The sequence below is a fragment of the Perca flavescens genome, chromosome 4, assembly GCF_004354835.1.
Source record: "Perca flavescens isolate YP-PL-M2 chromosome 4, PFLA_1.0, whole genome shotgun sequence".
In the NCBI taxonomy this organism is placed as follows: domain Eukaryota; kingdom Metazoa; phylum Chordata; class Actinopteri; order Perciformes; family Percidae; genus Perca; species Perca flavescens.
The window spans coordinates 12,607,344-12,633,063 of NC_041334.1; the positions used below are offsets into that span (position 1 = coordinate 12,607,344).

The 25,720-nt window shown below is 40.5% G+C and overlaps 2 protein-coding genes across 7 annotated transcripts in view; one reads left to right on the forward strand and one right to left on the reverse strand.

Annotated features, from left to right (window-relative positions):
• stab1 (stabilin 1) overlaps window positions 1-25,720 on the reverse strand; it is a 116,471-nt gene that overhangs the window by 81,214 nt on the left and 9,537 nt on the right. For 5 of the 6 annotated variants that reach the window (XM_028574840.1, XM_028574839.1, XM_028574837.1 and 2 more), the window contains 25 exons: window positions 23,968-24,095; window positions 23,689-23,804; window positions 22,683-22,768; window positions 22,391-22,460; window positions 22,152-22,247; window positions 21,711-21,824; window positions 20,827-21,014; window positions 19,033-19,169; window positions 18,510-18,637; window positions 18,190-18,266; window positions 17,315-17,437; window positions 12,196-12,333; window positions 11,603-11,674; window positions 10,267-10,380; window positions 9,850-9,903; window positions 9,385-9,465; window positions 9,107-9,265; window positions 7,251-7,313; window positions 6,473-6,565; window positions 5,075-5,161; window positions 4,873-4,984; window positions 4,664-4,681; window positions 3,892-4,078; window positions 2,898-2,991; window positions 1,152-1,310 (listed from right to left, as the gene is read on the reverse strand). In XM_028574840.1, coding sequence (XP_028430641.1) covers window positions 1,152-1,310; window positions 2,898-2,991; window positions 3,892-4,078; window positions 4,664-4,681; window positions 4,873-4,984; window positions 5,075-5,161; window positions 6,473-6,565; window positions 7,251-7,313; window positions 9,107-9,265; window positions 9,385-9,465; window positions 9,850-9,903; window positions 10,267-10,380; window positions 11,603-11,674; window positions 12,196-12,333; window positions 17,315-17,437; window positions 18,190-18,266; window positions 18,510-18,637; window positions 19,033-19,169; window positions 20,827-21,014; window positions 21,711-21,824; window positions 22,152-22,247; window positions 22,391-22,460; window positions 22,683-22,768; window positions 23,689-23,804; window positions 23,968-24,095 — 2,694 coding nt within the window. The remainder of the gene's footprint in view (window positions 1-1,151; window positions 1,311-2,897; window positions 2,992-3,891; window positions 4,079-4,663; window positions 4,682-4,872; window positions 4,985-5,074; window positions 5,162-6,472; window positions 6,566-7,250; window positions 7,314-9,106; window positions 9,266-9,384; window positions 9,466-9,849; window positions 9,904-10,266; window positions 10,381-11,602; window positions 11,675-12,195; window positions 12,334-17,314; window positions 17,438-18,189; window positions 18,267-18,509; window positions 18,638-19,032; window positions 19,170-20,826; window positions 21,015-21,710; window positions 21,825-22,151; window positions 22,248-22,390; window positions 22,461-22,682; window positions 22,769-23,688; window positions 23,805-23,967; window positions 24,096-25,720) is intronic. The other variant, XM_028574841.1, reaches the window with a different exon arrangement.
• On the forward strand, window positions 13,866-15,851 carry LOC114553600 (nuclear factor 7, ovary-like). The gene is made up of 2 exons (XM_028574843.1): window positions 13,866-13,983; window positions 14,107-15,851. The coding sequence occupies exon 2, from the start codon at window positions 14,124-14,126 to the stop codon at window positions 15,513-15,515; it is 1,392 nt and encodes a 463-aa protein (XP_028430644.1). The 5' UTR covers window positions 13,866-13,983; window positions 14,107-14,123; the 3' UTR covers window positions 15,516-15,851.

Sequence of the window (25,720 nt, forward strand, 5' to 3'; positions counted from 1 at the left end):
TCAGGTTTGCCTTGGACCAGCCCTTAGCTATGCTGCTATAGGCTTTGACTGCCGGGGGACTTCCTATGACACACTGAGCTCCTCTTTCCTCCTCTCTCTCTCCCTCTCCATCTGGGTACCATCATGTCACATTAATGCATGCTACTAACGTAGCTTCTTCCCCGGAGTCCTTATGCTTTTTTGCCTTTCCTTGGATTGCGGTGGCACCTGGATCATGGATGCAGCTGCTGCCGTGGTCCTGCTCGATGCCCTGATATGCCCTGCACTGTTACTACTATTGTTATTATTAGTCAAAGTTCTATTATCATTACTATTACTATAATTGCCACTATTCATCATGTCATTTTATTATACCCACTATTATAATTTTATAGTTAGATATTATTATAGTTATAGTATCTGTGCATCTCGCTCTCGCTCTCTCTCTCTCTCTCTTTCTCTCTCTCTCTCTCTCTCTCTCTAAATTATAGTGTGGTCTAGACTAGAGATGGCCCAATACCAATTTTTGCTTCCCGATACCGATTCTGATACGTGAACTTGTGTATCGGCCGATACCGAGTACCAATCCGATACCAGTATGTCATATATTTTATTATGTTTTAACAATTGTATGCTACTATCCCTGTATGGATGTGATATTATTTCTATCTTTGTTGTCGGTCTGGCTCAAGTTAAACTCTTTGTGAAACATGAACAAACACAAACAATGAATGCCACAGAACTTTCTTTTATTTTCCAGTTTGACTGTCAGTTATAACGGAAAAAGAACATAAATAAACTACTTTAACGTAGATTTTCTTTAGGGCTTTATTATGTGGTATCGGATCGGTGCATAAACTCCAGTACTTTCCGATAACGATACCAGCGTTTTAGGCAGTATCGGAGCCGATACCGATACTGGTATGTACTGGTATCGGTATCGGACCATCTCTAGTCTAGACCTACTCTATCTGTAAAGTGTCCTGAGATAACTTCTGTTATGATTTGAAACTATATAAAAAATGTTATTGAATCAAAAATGCTTTAGAAAACACTGACAGTATCAGTTAACCTTTAGTAAGACAAGGACTTTTTTTAGTACATTACTAGCTGTTTAGTTGAATGAATATTAACTAATGCTTAATGTCCTTTGTTAATTGTTAGTGACTGACCTGTCCAGGTCCAATGTGGTTACAGTCGGCGTTGGCGCTGCAGCCTCCTCGATTCTCCAGCTGACAGTTGTTGATCTCAACACACACTCTCCCGTCACCTGTCCAACCCTCAAAACACACACACGACGCGTTACCTGGACCCACATATGCACACTCTGCCTGTTGAGAGGAAGAGAGAGAAAGGATGTTATAAAGGCAGAGAGACAGGTAGTCTTCAGTTTTATAATGTCCTAAGTTTAAATATTATTAAACAACCCACCACAGAAACTAGCAGTTTATTAATATTATATATTTGCTATAAGGGGATGAATTCATCCAGGCAGTTTATTTTGACTATTTTTGAAAGCAGGGCTTTGGCCTTTTGATTTTTCTCACCCCATATAGTAGTAGTGTTTTATTTCATTTGTCCCCTGTGAGATTTATTGTAAAAACTACCGTGAATTCGCAATAGCTGCAACCATGCACACACGCACTTACACACACACATACACACACACACACAAATGTTTGTGGACCGAGAGACATTTTATTCAAAACCCCACCCAAACTACACACCACCTATCCAGTTACCAGACACCCAATTTATTCTTCTAAAAAAAGATCAGGTTGTTAATATAGATATAATCTGTGTGCCTAGAACATTTTTTCCCAGACCACAGAAAAGGGAATTGAACTATCAAACTATCTCTGAAATAAAGGAGATCACAGAGCATCAAGCCTCTGAGACATGACCAACAAATTCCAAAGCCTTTTTCACCAAACTCCTACAGAGAGAAGAGTTCACAAAATGGCCAGAGGGAGGTGCTGCAGAAATGTGTTTCACACCTTCAAGAACTCCGATTCATCCCATTGGTTCAGCGGGACCCTAAACACAGCATGGGGTCCAAGCTATAAACTTTCCAAGACACCTCTCTTAGTTCTTGTAGTAGTATATAGGTTTATTAATTGAAGAATTATCATTTGACAATTAATGATTTTGAAGCTAAATAAATTCTATTATACTTTAAATAGCAGTTGTTTATGATTATTGGGGTATTTGTTGAAATTACTGCTACAGGTTGGTGCTCGAATTCACCCTTCTTTTGTTCCTTCAAAGATACCAGAGAAATTAATCCAATTAATTCAGATCTGTATTTTAAAGGGAACACCACCAATGAGATTGTTTCACAGCTCAGTTATTGGTCCCTGATTCCAGGGTGGTGCCCCGTTTTGATTGATTGTCAATTTGGTAAAGTTATTAATACATATATCCATAACTTTATTAATATTGACAAAACATCTTTGATAATTTGCCAATAATTAAATCTGTACCCATACCAATTCCCAACACTGTGGTATCAAAAGAGGTATCGTGTATCGTATTTTTTCATACTAGCATTGTATCGAAGTTTAAAATTCTGGTATCATGACAACCTAATTATTATACATCTATGCGTTTCATCTGATTTGGTTGGAAAAAACAATAGAGGCGAATTTGTTAATGAACTGCATACTTGAAAAATGTTCTGTGTTTTCTGTTATATTACCATGCTCCTATATTTCTTTGTGTGCTCATTTACGTGAATTAAGATTCAACATGACAATTACCTTTAGTCTTTGTTGTTATTTTATAACATCTCATAAACAAAACAATATGTGCTAACCCACAAGCCCGATTGGGCAAGTGAAAAAAAAACATAAAGTTGAACCCTGGGGAGGTTTAAATAGTAATTTTCTATCTACACACACACAAGCAGTGAGTCTTACGTTGGTGTCGCAGCCTCCTCGGTTGTTTTTCAGGCAGGGGTTGATGGGAGAACAGGAGTGACCATCACCTTCATATCCATCCCTACACAAACACCTGGTGGAGCACACACAAACATAGATTTTTGATGAACAAACTCAGCAGCTGTTGAAGTAACAGGAGAGTGGCTGGTGATGATCACCTGTGAACCCCTGCTGCAGGAACCACTGAAGAATGGCCTCCCTGATTACACATCAGAGAGGAAAAAGCTGCAGTGGTCCAGGTGGGAGATCATCTTGATGTTGTACAGTAGAAATCTACAAAAGCTACCTCTGCCATGTGTGGTAAGAACGACAGGGTCACACCCAGCTTTCTCGCTGTCCAATCTGACTTCACCCCAGTGTTCTCATGGTGATGGACAGGTCTCTCTGGGAGCATCTTTTCCCATAAAAATAAGTGGTGACTCGACCTGCACTCTGAGATATCTGCCTGGCAGGAAGTGAAGCCTACACCTTTAGGTGCTTTAAGACCACTAGCAGTTTATTGTTTATGTCTGTTAAGGCCCTGACATACCAAGCAGACGGCCAAGAACTAGTGGCAAAAAAGGCTGACTGTGGTATCGCCACCCTACGTCCCCCAACGTCGACCTACGTCACCCTATGTCCCCCGCATCGCGTGGTGCTTTAAGCTAAATGCCAACATGCTCACAATAATGCTGGTATGTTGATATTTAGTATGTATGCTGAATGTGCCAACTGGCACAACAACCAACAACAACCAAAGGATTGAATAAACAGATATTAAAAAACTAAAGACCAAAATGTGTTTTTGTTGACTAAAACTAACATTAATAAAATTACTAAAATGTGACTCAAACTAATACACACTTTTTTATTAAAAGATTAACAATAGAGACCATCTTGTCATGGGATCACACCAGCCGCGACGCGAAATAGGTTAAAGGTAAATACGGAGATAAAACGAACACTGGCAGTTGTAGTAATAGTAGTATCTTACATAGTTTGCAGTCCTGTGTGTGTACAGTATGCGTGGATGTGACAGTGTTCCTGCAATCCGTCAGAGTTGCAGGGCGTGGCCGTCTTGTCACAGTTTTCTCCGGAGTATCCCTCCGTGCAGGATCCTCGCCGACACACACCACCGCTGCCTGGACGGTTATCACACACACCGTGCACGCAGCGACACTCTGAAGAACCACAAACACACACCGTGTGATCATTTCAGGTTAGTCAGTGTGTACCATGTGATAATTTCAGGTTAGTCAGTGTGTATTAGTGGAATAATGTCACACCATGCAAAACACAGCACCACCATCATTAGGACAACATTTTAGTTAGTTATTAACCATATAACCAAAAACTAATGGCATTCCCATCCGCCTCAGCTGTACGGTACTTTGCGTTTAGTGCTTATTGGCAAATGTTAGCATGCTAACACGCTATAGTAAGATGGTGAACATGCTAACATGCCTATAAGCTATCATTGTGAGCATGTTAGCATTTAGCTCAAAGCACTGCTGTGCCTAAGTGCAGATACAACAAGTCATTAGCATGGCTCTAGACTTTTAGTCCGTGCCCAAAATCACTCCCTATTTACTAGTGCACTATGTTTACTGTCCCCTATTTTATTTGAGTGTCTACATTCTGAGTTTGTAAATGTATCCTCTGCAGTATATAGTGCCCTCAAATATACAGTATACAATGGAACAAATAAAGTAGTGTCCATGGCATGGGCAATGCAATGCTCTGCATTTTATAGATGGGACAATTACCGTTGTGAGACTCTACATCTGCAAGTGACAAGACACAAAACAATAATGATTAACAGGTGTCTGAAATCTCCATCTGTCACTCCCTATAGAGTTAACTACTGAGTGTCTATTATATAGGAAGTAGCGAATGAAGAGAAATACAACGATAACGTTCACAAATGTGAACGTTAAAGTGTTAAGTTGCTCTCCAAATGCGGAGGAGCGGTAACCTTCATCACAGTTGTCTCCATGCTTGGATGGATCCGCGCAGATGTGACAGGCGACACCCCTGAGGCCTGGCAGACAGCTGCACGAGCCGTTGCCGTGGATACCGTCAAAACACTGCATGTGGTAAACAAAATAAAATTGCAAAAAATGTACACATCAGCTGACATATGCTCTAGTGAGAGTTGTTGTTGTTTTTTCGCTCACCGTTCCTTTGTCGTAGCAGGGATGCTGGAATCCTCCAATACAGGGTTTACAGTCCGGACCATAGAAACCTTTACAACACTGTGCTACCTGTTAAACAATCAAACACACACACACACACACATACACACACACACACTTCAAAGATAAGGACTATTTCACCATTTGATCACTGGGATCTGCACAGTAAAACCATCAACTCTGTGTCAGTAGGGTCTTGACTAAGAACCCTACTAATGCAGGTCTTTGTTTGAGTTAATTCTATCTTCAAATAGACCATGTGAGTTTTTTTTAGGTTTTTGACATTAGAATTCAAAGACACATGCCTGACACTCAAAAATAATTCTTGACAAATGATTTCAAAAAAATGAATGCCTTAACGCTCCCTTCTGTTGTTTTGTATTGGGAATGTAGAGATGTGAACTACTTTTAGAAATTACTGTGTTGCTTTCCCTCTAGTTGTTGTAAGCAAAGACCAAAACAATGGACTGAAAAACATCTCAAAGCTCGGTAGAGAGTGATAAAAATCTGTGGTTTCATTATTACAAGTGACCCTATTCACATACAAGTAGTCATTTTGTTCTTTTTTTTTGTGATAGAAAAATATTGTTTATAGCCAAATTGTCATCTAATTGTTTTTTCATCCTAGATTTCAATGAGATTCTAGTGACATTTCAACAAGGGGATTGGTAGGTGGTCACTAAAGGATTAATTTTGTATTTCTCTGTTTCTATGTAACTATCATATTTGCCCGAATATAAACTGTGTTTTCTTTCCTGGAAATATGTATAAAAAAGTAGGAGCGGTCTTATATTCGGGGTCTAGACTTATAAATGTCAATATACATTCACAACAGATGGTGCCAAATAACAAGCCTCCAGGCAGCGAGGTTGACGTTCTGTGATAGGAGCCAGTGGAACCAGAGCATGGGAGTGAACTGAGGCACAGGCCCCATACTTCAGTTCCAACGAGAGAGTAGTAACCAAGCTCGACCCACACACAATAGGCAATCTGTTTAGGTCTGAACCTGACCCGAGCCCGACACAGTTAATGTAAACTGAAGCACAGAATTTGAGTTATGCTGTCTAGAGTGCGGCTCAGGACGCATTCACCTGTCCCTGTCCATATGTCTGTCTGGGACGCTGCTGAAGCTGTGCAACGGCTGGCAGAAATCACTATATTTTCACTAAAACTAACTTGAACATGGTTGTGTTTTTCAAAATTCTGAACTGTATTTTTCTCCATTTTAACACCAATCTAAGGTAACAAGAAGAGAGTGTAAAACAAAAATGTCCAGCTCTACCTGGTTCTACCACACAGTGAACACCTTGTCATGTGAAGGCACCATTTGTAGTAAATACATCTGAAATCTAGATGAATGAAGCTAAAAATAAAACTCACCTTTCTAGTGGCGTTGCAGAATTTGGCGCAGCCTGTACTGAGTGTCGGCCTGAGGGGGGACGTGACGTATTCGCAGCCGATCTGATGACTGTCCTGGAGACAGACACACAGATTTGTTTGCTTTCTGTTCTCGTCCATATCACCCACCAGGTGTCATTGGTTAGAAAAGTATTGTGGAAAAATCTGTGCCGAAAATGCTGAACTGAACGCATGATTTAGCTGAACTTTTAAAGCAAGACTTCTGGAATATGGATCTGGCAATCAGAACAAAAGCAGGGAAATAATATGTAATTCCTTCAAAAGAAGAATGTAATACAGTATTTAATTTTCAGAAAATAATCTAAATTCCCATATTCTGTACTGTTGCACAATTCCTTTTTGATTGCTAGAGCTGTCAGTGTCTAATTTATACTCTGTTCTGATTGGCTGGCTGTCACTCTGAGAGGCCAGGTGTTAACAGTATTTTATTTTTCTGACACCAATTATAATCTGTGCTTTCATTCAGTGGATATAAATAATAAAATACATCAAAGGTCACATCACAAGTGTTATTGTTTACATGAACACAACTTTACTGAAAGCTCATCCATATATTTTTTTACCTTACAGTTAATTAATCTCTGCTCATGGATTGTCAAACTGACTTGCGATGTATCAATCCGTTTGCACAGACTTCCACATCAATATTTTATTTTCTACTGTATGGCCCCCTCTGGGGGCTCTGTAGAAAAGAACAGAATAGAATAGAAATGTTGCCGTGATAATGATGTGTTCATACCATTTCAGTGGTTCCATCAGGACATTCGGTCTCATAGAGGTAACTGCAGTGAACACATGGACTCTGAAAACACACAAAAAGAAATTAAAACGTTTACTGTTAGCATTACTGTTAGCATTGCTGTTAGCTTTAAGCTTCTATCGGCCTGTTTATTCTCTCTGTGTGATTGATTGTAAATCTGGTGATACTGATTAGTCTAATTTGTCTAAGACAACTATTGCTTTCACTGCTGACATGTTAAAGTAGTCAGTTAGACGTACCTGGTAGATGGATTAGAGTTACAACCCTTGACAGATGTGCACACTTTTTAAAAGCCCATTTTTATTTGGTTTATAATGGGTTTTTTTGTCCATCCAACACATGAATTGTATTAAATATTTTTTCTGTTATGTCTGAAATGATTGCAAGCTGTGTCTAGACAACAGTCAACACTTCGGTAACAGTGTGACATACTTATGAGTAATTAGTTAGACTATGGTGCTGGTAAAGGAGTTCAGTCCCTCAAAGCCTCCCGTTATGTTGCGTGGCTGAGCAAGAAGCAAAATAAACAGTGTTTTTTCCTAAGAAGTGCCACTAGTATTCTGTTTATTAGTACAAGTTTAGGTGAAACCAAAATCCAGCCTTACATCATGAAAAGTTATATCCACCAATTTGTTTTTGAATGGTGTCACATTAAAGTCCCAGTGTGTAACGTTTTTAGTTGTTCATTATCAAAATCTGTGTTGCCCGTTCACAAACTTGTCCATTTTCATGAATATTTACCTCCACCATCAATTCCAAGTATTCCTATTGGCTTGAAATTTTACATTTAAATTTGCATTAATTGGGGTAGACGCTCCATATTCATGCGCCATCTTGAAATACGTTAGCCGGTAAGGGACATACAGGACATACTGCTCCACCTTTTGCGTTTTCGCTGTCACATGATAAACTCACAGGTGCTGCTAATGCTGCTAATGGGTATCGTAGCATCCCGGCCCCGGCAAGTTTGAAGAAGGAAACATGGTGGACCACACGTATTCAAAATGCATGTTCTAATTGGAGGAGAGGGGGCAGAGGCATTAGAATGAAGCCGATCATTTTTCAGCAGGTGAAAACGGCAAAATGGTGGAAAAATTATCACAAGCACCCTAATACCATTTCATCAAATGAAATTTAGCTGAACTAGGCAAAACAAAGCCTAATCTGTGTGTGTAAAACTTAATAAATAAAAAATGTAAACGTTAGTCACTGTGAGCTAGTTAGCTATATGTTGGACAGATTTTAGTCTCTCATTGCCAGACCTTCCTCCACAGCGCAGCAAAGGAGGGTCTGGCTAGCCCACACAGCATTCTGAGATGGGAGGAAAACGTGCTCTGGTTTATCAGCATTTCTTCAAACCAATCACAATCGTCTTGGGAGGCGCTAAGTGCCAGGTGGAGCAACGGTGCCTCTGCAAAATAGCCTCAGGAAGGAACTTGTTTTGGTGGAACGTGTACATTCAAAAGTTGTTTTAGTTGTGCAACAGAAAACTCAGATTTGACAGATAGTCTAGCTGGCTGTCTGGATTTACCCTGCAGAGATCTGAGGAGCAGTTAACCATAGTTCTCATAAATCCTCATAAAATGCCTCATAAAATGCCAACACAAAGAAAGCGGAAGGTAACAGACATCCGGTCCAAAATTAGGGACATTTGGCGGATTTTCCGGTGGTACCTGAACAATCCCGGAAATGAAACGTCGTCGATAAAGACTAGACAAATCTTAATATTGGCCTGTTAACTCTGCAGCTCTCACTGAGTTTGATTCAGAGTCTGTGTGTGTTACAGTTTGTTTGTTGTCAGAGTTTGATTTGACTCTCTGCCTCCCGCTGCTCACCACGGTGATCTTGCTCTCGATGACATCACAGCGATGAGGCAGGATGGGGAGGATGGATGGCGGGTACAGAAGCCCCTCAATCATATGGATGATCCCATTGGACGCCACAATGTTGGTGCTCGCCAGACGGACGCCCTTCTCGCCCAGAAGGATCTCACCCTGGAATGAGAAGAAGGGGGGGCTTAGTGTTAATGGAAACTGCTAATGTTTCAGTAAATTAGTCAGGAAACAAGTCACATTATGAGAGACCCTGTGAAGAACCAATCAGGGACACTTACATCATTGGACACAGTGATGGTGACAATCTGATTGGCCATCGTCTGAATCTGAGAGAGAGTAGCCAACTCGTCGACTGTCAGCTACAGACAGAAAAAATAATCATCAACAAAAACTTTCATGTTGGACAGAAAAAACTATATTTTTAGTAGCAGAACTAAAAATGTAAAGTTTGTCCTGATGGCATTAAAGGAAAGTTCATGGGGGCATTACGTCTAAAGGGTTTATGCTCTGAAGAGCAGGAACGTAATCAGGAAATAGGACAATTTGCCTACAAAAAATAATACGTGTAGATTATGAGATATCTTGCTCTGGACCAACGGGTTGGACAGAAAAGCATTTCTTTCTATGCCTTCTTTACAAGCAGAGTAAAAAAGACAAAAAGAAAAGAAAGAAGTTGGAAGGGAAAACTGATGGATGGATAAGTTGATGGAGGGAGTGTGTGTGTGTGTGTGTGTGTGTCTTACCACAGCCCGGGAGAAAACATGGTGTCTGAGGAGTTCCTGAAGTTTATGTTTGGCCTTGTAAAAAAGAGCAGAATATCATTAAAAAATTCTGATAATCCTCACATAAGCATAATGATAGCTTAAAAAATGCTAACAATTGGTAGCTGGGGTGGTTGCTGACATTATGATTATGTTTGGAAATTACTAAGCTTTTTTTTTTTTTTTTTTTAAAGAAAACTAAATATTGGTGAGCCATTTCTTGAGATTTACATCTTCAATAGGAACCAATGGTTTTGGGGTTGAGAGGCACAGACAGCATCAGGAAGTTAAAGAGTTAACGGTTTTTATCTTCTTTATCATTTAAAGTGACCTGTATGTTATCTGCACTAATTACAAATACACTAAACAAATGATGAGATAAGTACTATGTACACCTACGTCATTAAGCATGTACAAGATGCTGCCGTCTCTGGATTTGTCCACAGCCTGGTTGGTGGGGACGAACACAGTCAGGGGCCCTGGACCATGCAAGGGGGGTGGTGACCCACAGTTCTACAAACACACACACACACACACACACATACACACACACACACATCGTCTCTGATCAGAGCCGAGGGTTAAGTAATAATTCCTATTAAGTAGCCTACTGGTTCCAACTTGTCTGGCAGTTGACTGTTTGCTAAGCACTGCCTCCCCTTAGTTACTACATACAGTGCTTATACAGTGCATTAAAGCGCCCATATTATGCTCATTTTCAGGTTCATAATTGTATAGGTTTACATGGTTTAATTTTCAAAAAACACCATATTTTTGTTGTACTGCACAGCTCTCTCACTGCTGCAGATCCTCTTTTCACCTTGTGTTCAGGTCTCTGTTTTAGCTACAGAGTGAGACATCTTTTCTTCTGTACTATCTTTGATTGCACTCGCACATGCGCAGTTGCGCAGTAGCTCAGATTGTAGATCATGTCAGCTAGCTCCATAGACAGTAAAAGAAAGGCTGTTTCTCCAACTTCAGTCAGTTATAAGGCGGGATTCGCTGGGAGACTTCTAAACGAGGATGCACATGTAAGTAGTTCTTTTGTAGATTATGGGGAATTTGTGTGTGTGGTAGCAGTGCTTTGCCATTGAGAACGAGGTTGAGGTTAGCCAGCTCGTTTCGGCTAGTGACGTAGAAAGCCGTGCAGATTTTGACCAGCTCACCCAGAGACTGAAGGCAGGACACATTCAGAAACCCGTATCTCACTCAAAACAGCATGGATGAATTTTTTTTCAAAGTTTGTATGCATGTGGAAGCATCAGAGACACAAAATAATACCCCAAATCCCAGAAAAGGTGACACTTTAAAAAAGAGCACTTTAATTAAGTATTCCGACCCCTTCACTTTTTTCACATTTTATAATGTTGCAGTCATTTATGTCATTTATGTTAGGCATGTTAACGTTAGCAGATGAACTAATTCCTTGCACGTTTGCACTTACGCTATTATGTTTCTGTTTTGTTTTTTTAAAGATATGAACTTCAAAATGCTTTAAATGCTGCCTATCTCCGTTACTACACCGTGCAGCCTGCTTCAACATGTGAAGAAGTTGAAAGACTGATGGACCAGCTGTGACTAGTTGTGCTTGCTAAGCTATGACTTGACAATCACTGTTCAGGAGAGGAGAATCAGGACTGCTTCATCTTACTGATCAATAACATTCAACTGATTTCTTCTCATGTGGGGATAAAACCAAACATCTGTATGTTATTGGCCAGAACTAAATACTCACATCAACCAGAGACAGGAAGCGGTTGTATTTTTCATCCTTAGTCAGAATCTCTCCGATAGTCTTATCAGCAAACTGGGCACAAGAAGAAGATAATCAAATGATTTTTTAATAACCCTAATGCAGTTAGCAGGGAATCCTCTGGTATACATTTAACTGGACATACAAATAACATGTTTAGGTTTTCCACCTCATTGGGTAATTTCTTTTAAAGATGTGAATATTAAAAACTGTGTTATACAAGTAGCAAACTCCTTGAAGGAATAACTTATGTGTAAGTTGTGTGTGTCAAGATTGAGAGAGAGAGAGAGAGACAGAGAGAGAGAGAGAGAGAGAGAGAGAGAGAGAGAGAAGTTAGCAGTAACATTACAGCTGTAAATGTAGCAGTGCAGTGTGTGTACAGTTTAGGCTATTTCTCGGTGAATAAATGCTACAGTACAGCTTCTCCAGACCTAAGCAGAGTTCCAGTGTCTTGCTTGCCACCTGCTGATTAAAGTGACGGGTGTTAGCCCCCAAGTTAGCGACAACTCTAGCTCACTTAAGGCACCTTGTTAACCTCAGTGTGGAGGTTTTGGTAAAGTGACCCTTTAACTCACCTGCTCATCACGAAGAGGCCTATCAGAAAGTGTGTTTGTAATTGGCCGGTCAATGATGTGGATGATCCCATTGGCTGCTGGCAGGTCTTCCTGGATGACGGTGTACAGTCTGCTGGGGTTGTCCATCAGGATGAACATCTACATCAACCAGACAGAGATAAGCAGTGTGTTTATGTGTACTTAAGTGACCTGGTTATTGAGACTTTCTGCAATTATCTGATTTCTTAAACATTGGAAAATAAGAAATAAGTATTGAGTCCCGACTATAGGCCTAGATGTATTTTCATTTCAACATAACCGATTTGAGAGGTATTTTTATCACAGTCCATTAGATATGTAGATCCGTCCTCATATCACTAACATCCACCATCGTGGACAGGCTTTAACATCCCAGCAGATTCTTTGTGTCCATTACGTTTTTTGCAAACGGCAGTTTTCTTTATAACTGTGACTCGCTCTGAAACGTTTTTTAAGCATTTTTGTAGTGTTCCCTGGACACAAACCAGTGAGAGCCATTAAAAAGAAATAAATGATTATACATTATAGTTCTGTTAATGATCATGGTGCTGCAGCATCAGAATGGGATTAGTATAGTTTACTTTTTCGCCCACAGGATTGCACCTGAATGAAATTATAATACAATTCCAGTTTTCACCAGTAATATTTACTGTGATTAAAAATTCACACAATTCTCCAGTGGTCCTCTGACTTTCTTTGTTTTAACATGGTATATATTCTATAATGTGTGTAACATAGATGGGGGAGGAAACAATACTTTGACCAATGGCTATCATCCTTTTGGAACCAAGCCAACAAGGGCATCCCTAATTCTTTCCAGATGTTTCCAGAGAAGTGTCCAGCGAATGTAGGCTAAAGTTCATACGAGTTTCTTTGTTACCAAAAACTTAAGACAAAGTTTATAAAAGGTCCGTTATAAGTCCAGATGCTACACCTTCTACCTGGAACGGACCCCAGGGCTCTGCAGACTGACAGTCGCCAGAGGCTCTGTTTTACCAAAAGACAAATATTACTACAAACAAATCGTGAAAAATTATTTAAAATAAACATATTTTAGTGTAAAAGCTTTTGTGTGTCATCCTCACAGGAAGCGCCAAGATTTTCACTGACTAAAGATGGGTCCTGTGTTGTATTGTGTTTTGTGCGTTTTTGTTGTTGTTGTTGTTGTTGTTGTTGTGTTTGGCGTGGACCCCAGGAAGAATAGCTGCTGCTTTCGGCTAAAGCTAATGGGGATCCTAATAAATGAAATAAATAAAATGAAATAAACCAACTTTTTTTAATGAACGCTTTTGTTCCCCAACAACAGGGACCCACCATCAGAAGAAGCAAACCAGAAAAATGCTTGGGGCCCCCCAGAAAAAGAGGCCCCCAATGGCCACACATATTGGCACGTTTTGCAAGGAGAACTATAAACCCCTTTAAACAATAAACCCATGAAGGCCCTATACTATACTAAACTATACAGTGCACCACCCGCTGCCCCTAAACCCCCCTAAATGGGCCCCCTTTTAGCTGCTAGAAGGGGGCCCACTTAGGGGGTTTCTAGCTGGGGTTTTTTTTTCAGTCAGGAGAAAAGGCTTGACAAAGCTCCACCCCTCCCTGACTCAACACAGACAATCAGGAAACAGCTTATCATTTTGTGTTCCTGAGAGGAGACGCACACTGAGACAGACAGGCGGACAGTAATATTAATATCTTAGCACCAAAAGTATCATGTCCACTGAGAGCTAACAGCTGCAGGTGGGAACACTGGGAACATTGGAATTACTGGTAAACTGAATACTTGCACTTCAACCTGCTACTAATTCCATATATTTGCCTGGGCGAGGCACAACTCAAAGTGAAAGTAAAATTCTAGACTGACTAACGTTCCAATCTGCTTGCTGTTTTCAGCTTCACTCTGAGACAAAATGTCTTCCAGACCAGAGGAGGATCTTTCCTGTCCTGTCTGCCATGACATCTTCAAAAACCCTGTTGTTCTGTCATGTAGCCACAGCTTCTGTAGAGATTGTCTGCAGAAATGGTGGAGGGGGAAACAAATACATGAGTGTCCATGCTGTAAGAGAAGATCCTCAAAGAGCGATCCGCCTCGCAATCTTGCATTAAAGAACCTGTATGAGACCTTCCTTTTGAAGAAAGAAAGAAAGAGAGGTTCAGCAGGGTCTGAGACTCTCTGCAGTCAGCACTCTGAGAAACTCAAACTCTTCTGTCTGGACCATCAGCAGCCAGTGTGTGTCATCTGCAGAGATTCAAAAACTCACCATAACCACAGATTCAGACCCATCGATGAAGCTGCACAGGATCACAAAGAAGAGCTCCAGAAATCCCTGAAGCCCTTACGGGAGAAACTGAAGCTCTTTAAAGAAGTTAAAGGAAACTGTGATCAAACAGCAGAGTACATTAAGGTCCAGGCCGGAGACACAGAGAAGCAGATTAGGGAGCAGTTTAAGAAGCTTCACCAGTTTCTACAAGAGGAAGAGGAGGCCAGGATCTGTGCTCTGAGGGAGGAAGAGGAGCAGAAGAGTCAGAGGATGAAGGAAGAGATTGAGGCTCTGAGCAGAGAGATAGCAGCTCTTTCAGACACAGTCAGAGCCACAGAGGAGAGGCTGAGAGCTGAAGACGTCTCTTTCCTGCAGAACTACAAGGCTGCAGTGGAGAGAGTCCAGCAGCGGCCCCTGTTGGATGATCCACAGCTGATCTCAGGAGCTCTGATAGACGTGGCCAAACATCTGGGCAACCTGAGCTTCAACATCTGGAACAAGATGGAGGAGAGGGTCTCCTACACTCCTGTGATTCTGGATCCTAACACTGCTGACCCAGAACTTGTCGTGTCTGGAGATCTGACCAGTGTGAGATCTGGAGAGCGACGAGGGCTTCCAAAAAACCCGGAGAGGATCAAATTCTCCTGCTCCGTCCTGGGCTCGGAAGGCTTTAACTCAGGGACTCACAGCTGGAGCGTGGAGGTTGGAGACAACAAGGACTGGGAACTGGGCATGTTGGGCGAGTTCATCGAGATGAACGGATGCCCTCAGTCTGGATTGTGGAGAATTTTGTTCTCTAACGGTAAATTCACAGCGTTCTCCACGTCAGATCCAGAGGAAGAGCTGCCGGTGAAGAAGCAGCTCCGGAGGATCAGCGTTCATCTCGACTTTGACAAAGGAAAGCTGTCTTTCTTTAATCTTGATACTAACACACACTTACACACCTTCACACACACTTTTACTGGCACCCTGTTTCCGTACATTTACACTGAGAATCCCCTTCCACTGAAGATTTTATCAGTGAAGGTGAATCACAGTTAGAGATAATATGATAGGGTGACCAATATGACAATATGTACCGTGAGACGAAGTCCGTCAACTGTCACAGATTTTCTTTTTTGACCAAGGTGTCTTTTATTAATATCTCTGGTTGTATTAGGTCACTGGGTACACTGTTGCATATTAGGGCAATGTTGGATTTAAAGGGTTATTGGATCAATGTGATGAAGCTCATTGATTTTATTTTCACAAGATGTGTGCTTGTTTGTCACGGCACATATTACTAAGCTTATACAAATACTAGGATGGCAGGATATACAGTATAGGGAATGGTGTGCTATGACTTTTGGTAGCAATGTGACATATCATTTTTGCAAAAATCACAAAGAAATTATTATATGTATGTATTATAATTATTATATTATAATTATTATACATAGTTTTGATGCCTTCAGTGAGAATCTACAATGTAAATAGTCATGAAAATAAAGAAAACGCATTGAATGAGAAGGTGTGTCCAAACTTTTGGCCTGTACTGTAAGTGTTGTATTTTCCTGGTTTTAAAGGCTGCATTACAGTAAAGTGATGTACTTTTCTGAACTTACCAGACTGTTGTAGCTGTTCTATTATTTGCCTTTATCCACTTAGACATTATATCTACATTACTGATGATTATTTATCTAAAATCTAAGTGTGAAGATATTTTGTTAAAGCACCAATTGTCAACCCTAGAATATCGCCGCAATATCAATATTTAGGTATTTGATCAAGAATATCGTGATATCTGATTTTCTCCATATCGCCCAGCCCTACCCCCAGGTTATATTTACATATGATGAGTTAATCAGAGGAATATACAGTACGTCTCTTTTCTTGTCTCGCAGCAATTATTGGCATTATTGCAGCATTGTTGGATTATGAGTGAATGCAGAGCTTCATCCTGTCTGTTTCTCTGTGTCTGTGTCAAGTTAAGGTTTTGCGTCAGCATGAGACACAAAGGGCAAATGGTGGTTGGAAAATTAGAACGCTGTTTTTGGCTGGGGGTTACACATCCACGTGGGGTCCAAAGGCTCTTTGTTGACGTTCAGAAGTGTCCCGACCATGGCCACATATGTGATGATTGAGAGGGATTACTTTTGTATTAGTCTATACATCGTTTTTGAGGAAAGCACTGTATATGATACCGTTAAATAAATAATGTAAATGGGAAATTTGTATTTGAATGGAAATGTTCTATTCATATATACTCTTTAAATCATTAAAACATGTTTTTCAAACAAAGTCCTTTTTTATGTTTTCCAAAATAAGACAAACTGTGAATGTTTTAATTTTAGAACTTAAAATACTGTCTTACACTTGTGAAATGATGGGGTTAGTGGTTTTGTGCTATACAAATACAATTGACTTCAACAAAATTATGAATCTGACCAATTTTTCTTTGGATTATGCTGATTATGGGACCAATAAAATGAAGTTAAAAAATAACCGTTTTCATTGATTGTGTGTTGTGTCCTTGTGATCATCTTCAACTATCTAGGCAGTTTGAACATGTATACTGTACCTCATGATGACTTTTCCATCATCAGGATCACTGGAAACTTTCTTTCATCTACAGTTTGCCTGCGCTGACTGCTAAACATTCATACTACGGTTTTAACTTTTTAAGAGGCAGGTCAAAGACAAGAAGCATTTGCAGTCACATCAGTACATTAAAACTAAACAATGTCCTCTGAACTCCAAACTTCAAATCATTGTCAATTTTTACATTATATACTGTATGTGAGGAAGAAACAGTTTCAGTTTTATGTCATTAAGTTATCTAGTTCAAAGAGTTGTGTTACCTTGTTGTCTTTGCTCCTCAACGTGGCTCCTCCGTACAGGTTGAAGTCACGTCCCTCCAAATCCTTGTAGAGGTACTGACCCAGGATCAGGTGGTTTTTACACACCAGCTCCTCATTTACGCCCTGTAGAGACAGTGTAGTTGAGTAGATCAATACACTGGAATCTATTTATTGCTCATTTTCTACCTTCTAGTTGCTGCACTCTCTCTTTTCCAAAATATATAAAGCTCAAATGTTTTAAAGTCTCAAAACTGGGAGATTAAACAAAGCTGCAAACTGTGAATGAAGGGAACTCCAAACGAAGTCCAACTGATGCAACAACAAAATACATTTCACTTGGCATTTCACTCACAGTAAAAAGAGACATAAAAGTCCCAAATTATTCTGAGCTACAGCTGAGATTTAATCTGGGATCAAAGGGTGTTTTGGGTCTTTTAACTTTGTGCCTTGCCCAGAACTAATCAGGCACCCGAGATCACTCCATATCCACGTGGAGCCTCTCTCAGCAGCCTCTGGTGTGGTCCTGATGTGGTCAGTAGCTTTGTCTGGTTTTGTATACATATGGTCTCGCTTTCCTTTTATAGGCACTGCATGAATTAATTTTTTTGCATCAGTTTTCCTTGTTTTTCATTTTATTGTTCTTTGTGTGTTAGTGTGCGTGTGTGTGTGTGTGCGTGTGAATAGATCGAGATGGGAAAAGGCGCAAAAACTTTGTTATCATCTGACATTCTTTGTTTTACCTGCTGACACTTTTTCATTATGTTTTATGCTTCCAGAGGCCTAGGTACAAATCTAGCTAAATTTTTGGGTCGACATTATAGAACATTCAGACAGACAGACAGACAGACAGACAGACAGACAGACAGACGACCTACAGTCAGAGGGGTTTTCAGCAGGGGGATGAAAGCCGTGAATGGTCCATTGTGACTCAGCAGCAGTGAACAGCCTTTCTCTGAAAACACACACATATACCAAAGGTCAAAGGTCGTAGAGTAGAGGCAAGTAGAAGTAGTCCTATTTTACAAATAATGTTAAAGACATAATTCTGTGGTGTCACTGTTTTTTCAATGAATACAGTTTTGGTTGCAATTGTGCTTTCATAAATATAATCCAGAAAGACAAATTATAATTTGGTTTTTAATCATATTACCAAGTATAACAAACATTTTTTACAGTGTATTTGTGGTTATTTTACCAAACATAGCAACGGCTCCGGTCAGATTTTCTCTCTGGCTTCCACTCCTGTCCAGCTCTATCAGCCGCTCCATCAGGTTACCATAGCAACGCCATCCGTCACCAATCCGACCCGCATCACACACACACCTGAGAGAGAGGGGGAAACTAATGACACTACAACAATAACAACATTCAGACAAACTGACAAAAAGCTAAAGATAGACTAACAGTGTCTAACATTGGCTAGTCTTGAGTCGGAATTGCATTTTCAAGATAACTGCCTGACATCCGGCATGTGTGCCATATATTTTGGATTTTGGTTATAGATCTGGTTACAGGTATATGTCTAATTCTAGAGAGCAACAGAGAGAAAGAGAGAAGCCTTGTTGGAGAGCAAGAGAGAAAGACAAAGAAAAACAAAGAAACTGGCTCTGGGTCTATTTCTGGTTGTAGTCCTTGTCTAGTTCTAGTCTTGTGTCTAGATCTGGATCTAGCTCTAATTCTAGAGAGCAAAAGACAGACAAAGTGTTTGTGTGTCTGACCTGGCCTGTCCATCCAGTTTAGTTTGACAGTCAGCTGTGGGGTCACAGGTGTCTGCTGAGCAGGCAGAGACCAGCTGACAACCAAACTCAGCGTTGCCACCTACAGGGGACAGGCCATGCATACACTCGCAGCTGGACTGCGAGACAAACAGACAGAGAAAGATTCAAGATTTAGCTCTGGTTTCGATTCTGGACTTAAAGGTGCAATATGTAATATATTTAGTGTATTTAATCAAAGAAATCACCACAATGTGTCATCAGATATTAAGGAAACATGCTAAGCTGAAATACTATGTTTTGTGACAACAATGCTTTAGCCAGTATTTTCTCTTTTTGAAATTTCCATTCCGTGACGGAATGTCTGTTTGTGTTTTGGCCTGTGTGTTGGTATCAACTGCCTATTTTGACAGCCGGATTGCCAGATATAGCCTACCTGTAAAAACACAAAGTAGTACAGCCATGGAAGCAGCAAACAAACGATCAGGATCAATGGATTCATTCTACCCGCCCAAAAAAAATTAAACTTGCCATCTTTCTAAACTGTTGCATAACCAGAGACAAGGTAAAACACGGGTAAATATTGGAGATGCATTTAAAAGATGGAGACAGCTTAGAGCCTAAAAGGACAATGAGTTGACTAATTTCCTCCTAAACAGGTAAGCATTGAGCTTCATTCATTTGTATTACGGCTAATGTAAGGATAGTAATTTTCATTAATTTCAACATTCACGTGCTCGCATTAAATTATATAGAGTACTCAAGTTAGTTGTTAGCAAAAAAAAATTAGACACAGCCGGTGAAGTGATCCTGACTGGTGCTAACGCGGCCATGCTAATACACGCTAACTGCTAATGTAGGATCCATGACATATGCCAGAAACCGCAAGTTTGACTTCTTCATAATGGAAACATGCCATTTAACTTTGGCAAAACACCCCGCAGCCTGAATTGTTGGATTGGGACACAGTGTTCTCTACAGGTCGTTTTGCGATGTATGAAACATTATGTTACGTTATTGTGGCTAACGTTACCATCGCCAGCTTCAAGGTTATGATATGTTGGACAGCAAGATGATTCCCACTTTCTTACAAACTGGCATGCAACCATAATGTGTAATGTACTGACTGTACAGTATATAGACAAGCTGCGTAATGGGTCAGGAAGTAGTAGTACCGACAATCTCCCCCCTGCCAAAATTGTTCCCCTGCTTCTGTTCAGCAGGAGTAGCTGACAGACAGTGACTGTGCCCTGGGTACAGACGACCGTGAGGTGGTGGTCTTTTTAGGGGATGTTGCAGTGATGTTAAAACGAGAAAAGGTGGTTGTCAGTCGGGCACAAAGCTCGGCAAGGTTGCGGCCTTTTTAGCGGCCGTTGCTGTTACGGTTAGTCAATAAAAGCTGACTGTCAGCCGGGTACAGAGCTCCGGGAGAGCACGGGCTTTTATAACCGTCAACATAGCAGCATCTAGCAACTCCGCTGCACTGTGGAGTAATGTCTGGCAATGCAAAACTAGCATCAAGCTAAAATTGACATTGTGTGACGTTGGGTTTAGCATTCTCAACCTGGCAACTCCCAATAACTTGGCTGGGGAGGAGAGGCTGGGGGAGACGATTCTTTTCAGTATTTTGAATTTGGACTCCAGCAGCCATTTCATACGCTAGCTGTCATTATTACATATTGGACCTTTAATATTGGCTTGTTTATACTTGTTCTGATATCAACTCTCTGTGTCGATTCTCTCCTGGTTCTAGTCAAGAAAGTCTTGTTCCCGACCTGCTTCTGGAGGCGTCCTAACCTTGTTGGGTCCTTTGAAGACACAGATGGTGGAGTTGATGGGACACCCTCCGTTGTTCACGGAGCAAGGGTTTTTGGGTATGCAGATCTTGCCATCGCCCTCGTAGTCCGGCTTACAGGCGCAGCTGACCTTTGACCCCTGTGAGGAGCACTGGGCGTTGACGTCACAGTCCCTTGTTGAGCAAATACCTGAACAGGAAAACAAAGATCTAATTAAATTCAAACTAGCCTCTACATTTATGAAATCTCAAAACGAAAAATTCCTGCTTCTAGGTAAACAGGCAGTGAGAGAAAGGAATTTGTTCTGGGTCAAGGTCATAGGAGCGAAGAGAGAAACCTTTTTCTAGTTGTAGTTCTGCTTTGGTGCTGATCTAGATCTACTGTATTTCTAGAGATAATTGGTGAATGTAACATACATGAAATACAGAATCCTGTTTCCACAAGACAAAAATATAAAGACAATCTCTCAGAACTTTGGAGACACCATCAAAAGTTGACAGATATCAAATATTGATGAATCACAGTTTTTTGTAAAGTTTGCCCTGAGCATGGAGCCAGAGGAAAGGTCAAGATGCTATCTACAGCAAACGAGTTAGCACGCTGTATGGTGGCCATTTTAGGACAGCCTAGACTCAGCTTGCTAATATCAGCTCTATACTCTCAGACTTAGCTCAACTTTCATCAGGCTAAGAAGAACTTTATTAGTATACTATACTAGTTACTATGTTAGCAGCCTCAGCTCTGCTTTGAGCTGACTGCTAATATTAGCATGCTAACACAAACTGGACTGATGGACCAACAGACCAAAAAACCCACAGCTTAAACTATAAGTTATGATCCAATAAAACAGAAAAATCTGAGATCACAGTTGAGTTGTGTGTTTACTTGCGCATTTGCCCTGTGGCGTCCTTCTGTATCCGGGCAAACATTCGCAGTCGGCAGCATCTCCTTCTCCTTTACAGTATGAGTAGGGGCTGCAGTTGCTGCACCTGGTACTCACTGCCAAAGGCCCAGACACAACAGCAGCTCATTTAACATCATACAGACAGTCATAACAAACTGAAACTGCAATATGTGTCAAAATGCAGCAAAAACAATTTAAATAGTTCCAGGGTTATTTTATTTCTGTCTTAAACCATTTTATTTTGTTTAATATTATTAAACAAAAATTATTTATTTTTTTAAAAGGATACCCAGTCTGACTGAGTATTCGTGGATGGTATAATCTGTTTTATCCTAATGACATGCAGTAATGTGGGCTGATATATCTTTAAATTGTTTATGTTATTATTTAATACAGGATAATCCAGCAAGTCATGGTCTTACCTTGGTCACAGCGCTTCCCTGTGTACGGTGGCTGACACAAACACTGTCCATCACCTTCTGGACCTTGATTACACACTCCATGGACACAGTCACACTCTGTATGGACACACAGACAGAGTAGAGTATAGAGTAACAAACTGTGGGACATTCTTAACACAACAAGTTGGGTGTTTTTGACTGACGCTGTCCTATATGACCACTTTTTTTTCGAGAGAGAGGCAAGATGTGAGAGAGCCTACCTTTATCACACTTTTCTCCAAAGATGTTTTCATTCTTACACTCCTGACAGGCAAAGCCCGAGAAGCCGTCCTAAAGAAAAAATACGATTTACAATTATTATTTTTGCAATATTAATACCAAGACATCAACAACCTAAATGAGATTTTTTTTAAATAAACACACCAAAAAAACATCCATGAGCAGAGGTCATTATTGTCTATGGTTAGTTAAGGGCACTGTCCCCTATAAATGCTATATATCTGAAGTCTTCGACAAACAGGTAGGATAGTCACAGTCATACAGAATACTGACATCACAGACGCAGGTCCCGTTGCCAAGGTCTCCATCCAGGCAGGTTCCATGGAAGTTACAGGTCTTTCCTGACCAGCTGGGGCAGGCTACAGGGGACAGACAGACAGACAGACAGACAGACAGACAGACAGGTGAAGAGATTAGATTAGGTGATTAGTAATGAATGCTACTCAATGTTTTTGTGATTCCAATTTGCTTCTGTTTAAGGCAAGCAATCTTGCAGGTTTATGTATCACGGTCACATGATTGTCATTTGTCCTATTGATTGGTTAGAGAGGGCCAGGAGGAGAAAGGAGGAGGAGGAGGAGGATGGGAAACACCTGCAAGGAAGTGATGTAGATATAGCAAGAAAGCTGTTTGTTGAGAGTGTCTTTTATTGGACTATGGTGCTTACAGTATTATAACTAGTTACTTTTGTCATGTTAATCTTTCATTGGTAACACCTGAACAGTAATGTCACTCTTTGCCTCACTTTTCACTGTGAGTCACAGTAGTTGTAGTGCTGTATTTCTATGGCTAACACACTGACTTGTAATAAACAAGCTATACATCGTCTTCTTTCAGAAACTGGTCGTTAACAAGTTAACCCTCTATTTACAAAAAGAAGTTAACTTCTCTTCATACACACACAACTGACCGCACAACTAACGTTACTTCTTTCTACCTGTGACAGGAGATTAGAGCTGTGCTGTGAAGCGTCAATGAAAGGACCAATCAGAACTACAGAAAAAGCAAACAGTCCCGCCTTAACTATAATAAAGTAGCCTAACCCTTAAAGGGAATAATATGGTGATTGTTGTCTCGATTAACCGATATAATGTCAGAAAATAGAGAAAGATGTTTTTCAAATGTACTCAAATATATTGTTTTGTCTGACCAACAGTCTAAAACCCAAATGTGTGTGTGTGTGTGTGTGTGTGTGTGTGTGTGTGTGTGTGTGTGTGTGTGTGTGTGTGTGTGTGTGTGTGTGTGTGCGTGCGTGCGTGTGTGTGTGTGTGTGTCTTACAGAGACAAAGGGGTCCCCAGGACTGTGGGCAGCATCGTGGCTGCATGAACCCCTTCACACAGATGTGCTGACATCCATCCAGCACCATCTCCCTGCCACCGATCTCCACCACGTAACTGCAGAACACAGTGAACATGAGGCGTAGGAACTGCTTCATTCACACAACATTACTACTAATAATACATTCATGACACATTTATGAAGCTAATGTTCGTGTGTGTATTTGTAAACAATCCTGCACCGATTTGGAGAACTGTGGTTATGTAACCTGGTGTGTACCTGCAGTTGGTCGTCCCAACATTGCTGAAGCCATGGGGGCAGCTGCTGGTGGAGACAGCAGCACAGGAAGTGCAGGAGGTGTGCACCTCCATCCTCTGTGAGATATCACACCGACCAGGAGCAGCAGTCTAAGGGAGCAGTGGAGACCATTCTATTACAATCCGATGCCACTTATTCTCAACACCTCTTCTTCTGACACCAGACAGTAGTGTATGTATCAGCACAGCCCTGTTTTTAAATAACCAACACTTTCTACTCAAACTTCCACTGATACTGTTAGTAGCAGCAGTGGTAACACTGAAGGTGAAAATACCAATGTGGTGGCAGCAGCATTATTAGTGAATGAATGAAAACTTTTCTTCTCATGTCATGAGCTTACAAGATACTAACAATACATACATAGATAAAAGAAAACACAAGCACGCTAAAATAAGATACACCTTTATTGATCCCCAGCAGGGAAATGTGATTCTAAATCCATATGTGTATTCAAACAAATGCTGAAGTTGACGCTCATATGTCATGTCGAACAGACTGAAAGACATTTTCAGGAAACTTAAATCTAAGTCGTAGCAGCAACAATAGCAGCAGCAGTAGTAGTACTCAAGTCATTTTGTTGATAAAACCAGTGATTAAGAGTGTTCTATTACCTTCACCAAGGAGGTTATGTTTGTTTGTCAGCAGGATTACATGGCCCTTACTTGGCATGGGCCAAGGAAGAACCCATTACATTTTGGAGTAGCTCCGAATTACAGGGCGTGTACGCAAATTGTTTTTCACTTTAGTTAACATTGCGAGATAGGGCGAATATGCTGCATTTATGTGGTGTCGGAGTAATTGGGAAAATTCACACTGCACTAACATTGTGAGATTGGGCATGCCTTGGCGGAGTCCTGCGTGAGTGCTCCTCTAGTTTTCGTATAAATCAGATTATTATTATTATTGATGCGTAATAATAATGTGTTTATGTGTAAGCGGTATTTAAAAGTAGCAGCTGGTTAGGAGGAGTTAATTGTAACCACTTTGTATACTGTTGGGTAGTTCTATAAAAAAAAAAAATCTATAAAAAATCATTATCTTTTATTTCTTGATTAAATGTGTTCCATGTAAATTTTAACCTGTAAAGTAATTAGAAACTGAAGGTGTAAAACAAAAAGTTTCCCTCTGAAGTGTAAAGTGGAAGTATAAGTACATCAAAACTGCACGCAAGTAAGGTACTTGAGTAAATTTACTCACCACTGGATAAAACAAATTTAAAGACAATGCATGTTTACCAAAGTGTTTTAGTAGTGTGGCACACAGACAGTGAATGATGGACAGACTGGGAATGTACTATAGCAGCCATGCCAGTCTTACTGGGATATGGACATGTGTCTGATTCACACCTCAAATCAAACTCATCGGCGGACCAAACCTAAAACCTGATGGTGTCATCTGTTGGAATATTGATACGCTACTTATCTCAGATTTACAGATACTTTTACTTCTACCCAGAACCAATTATATACAACAAGAATTCTGTTATATTGTGTATTTTCTCTTTAAAAAAGGAAGAGGATACTGTGTGTCCTGAACGGTGTTTTGTGTTTTAAGCCCCCGATGTCGTCTTCCAGGCAGCGCTGCCTTGAAGGCACTAGGATTAGGCAATGGTTAGGGTTAGGGTTAGGGTTAAGGTTAGGTGTCTTGAAGTCGACAGTCGCAGCGCTGCCTTGAAGTCGACGTTGGGTACTTAAAACACCATTGAGCGTCCTGA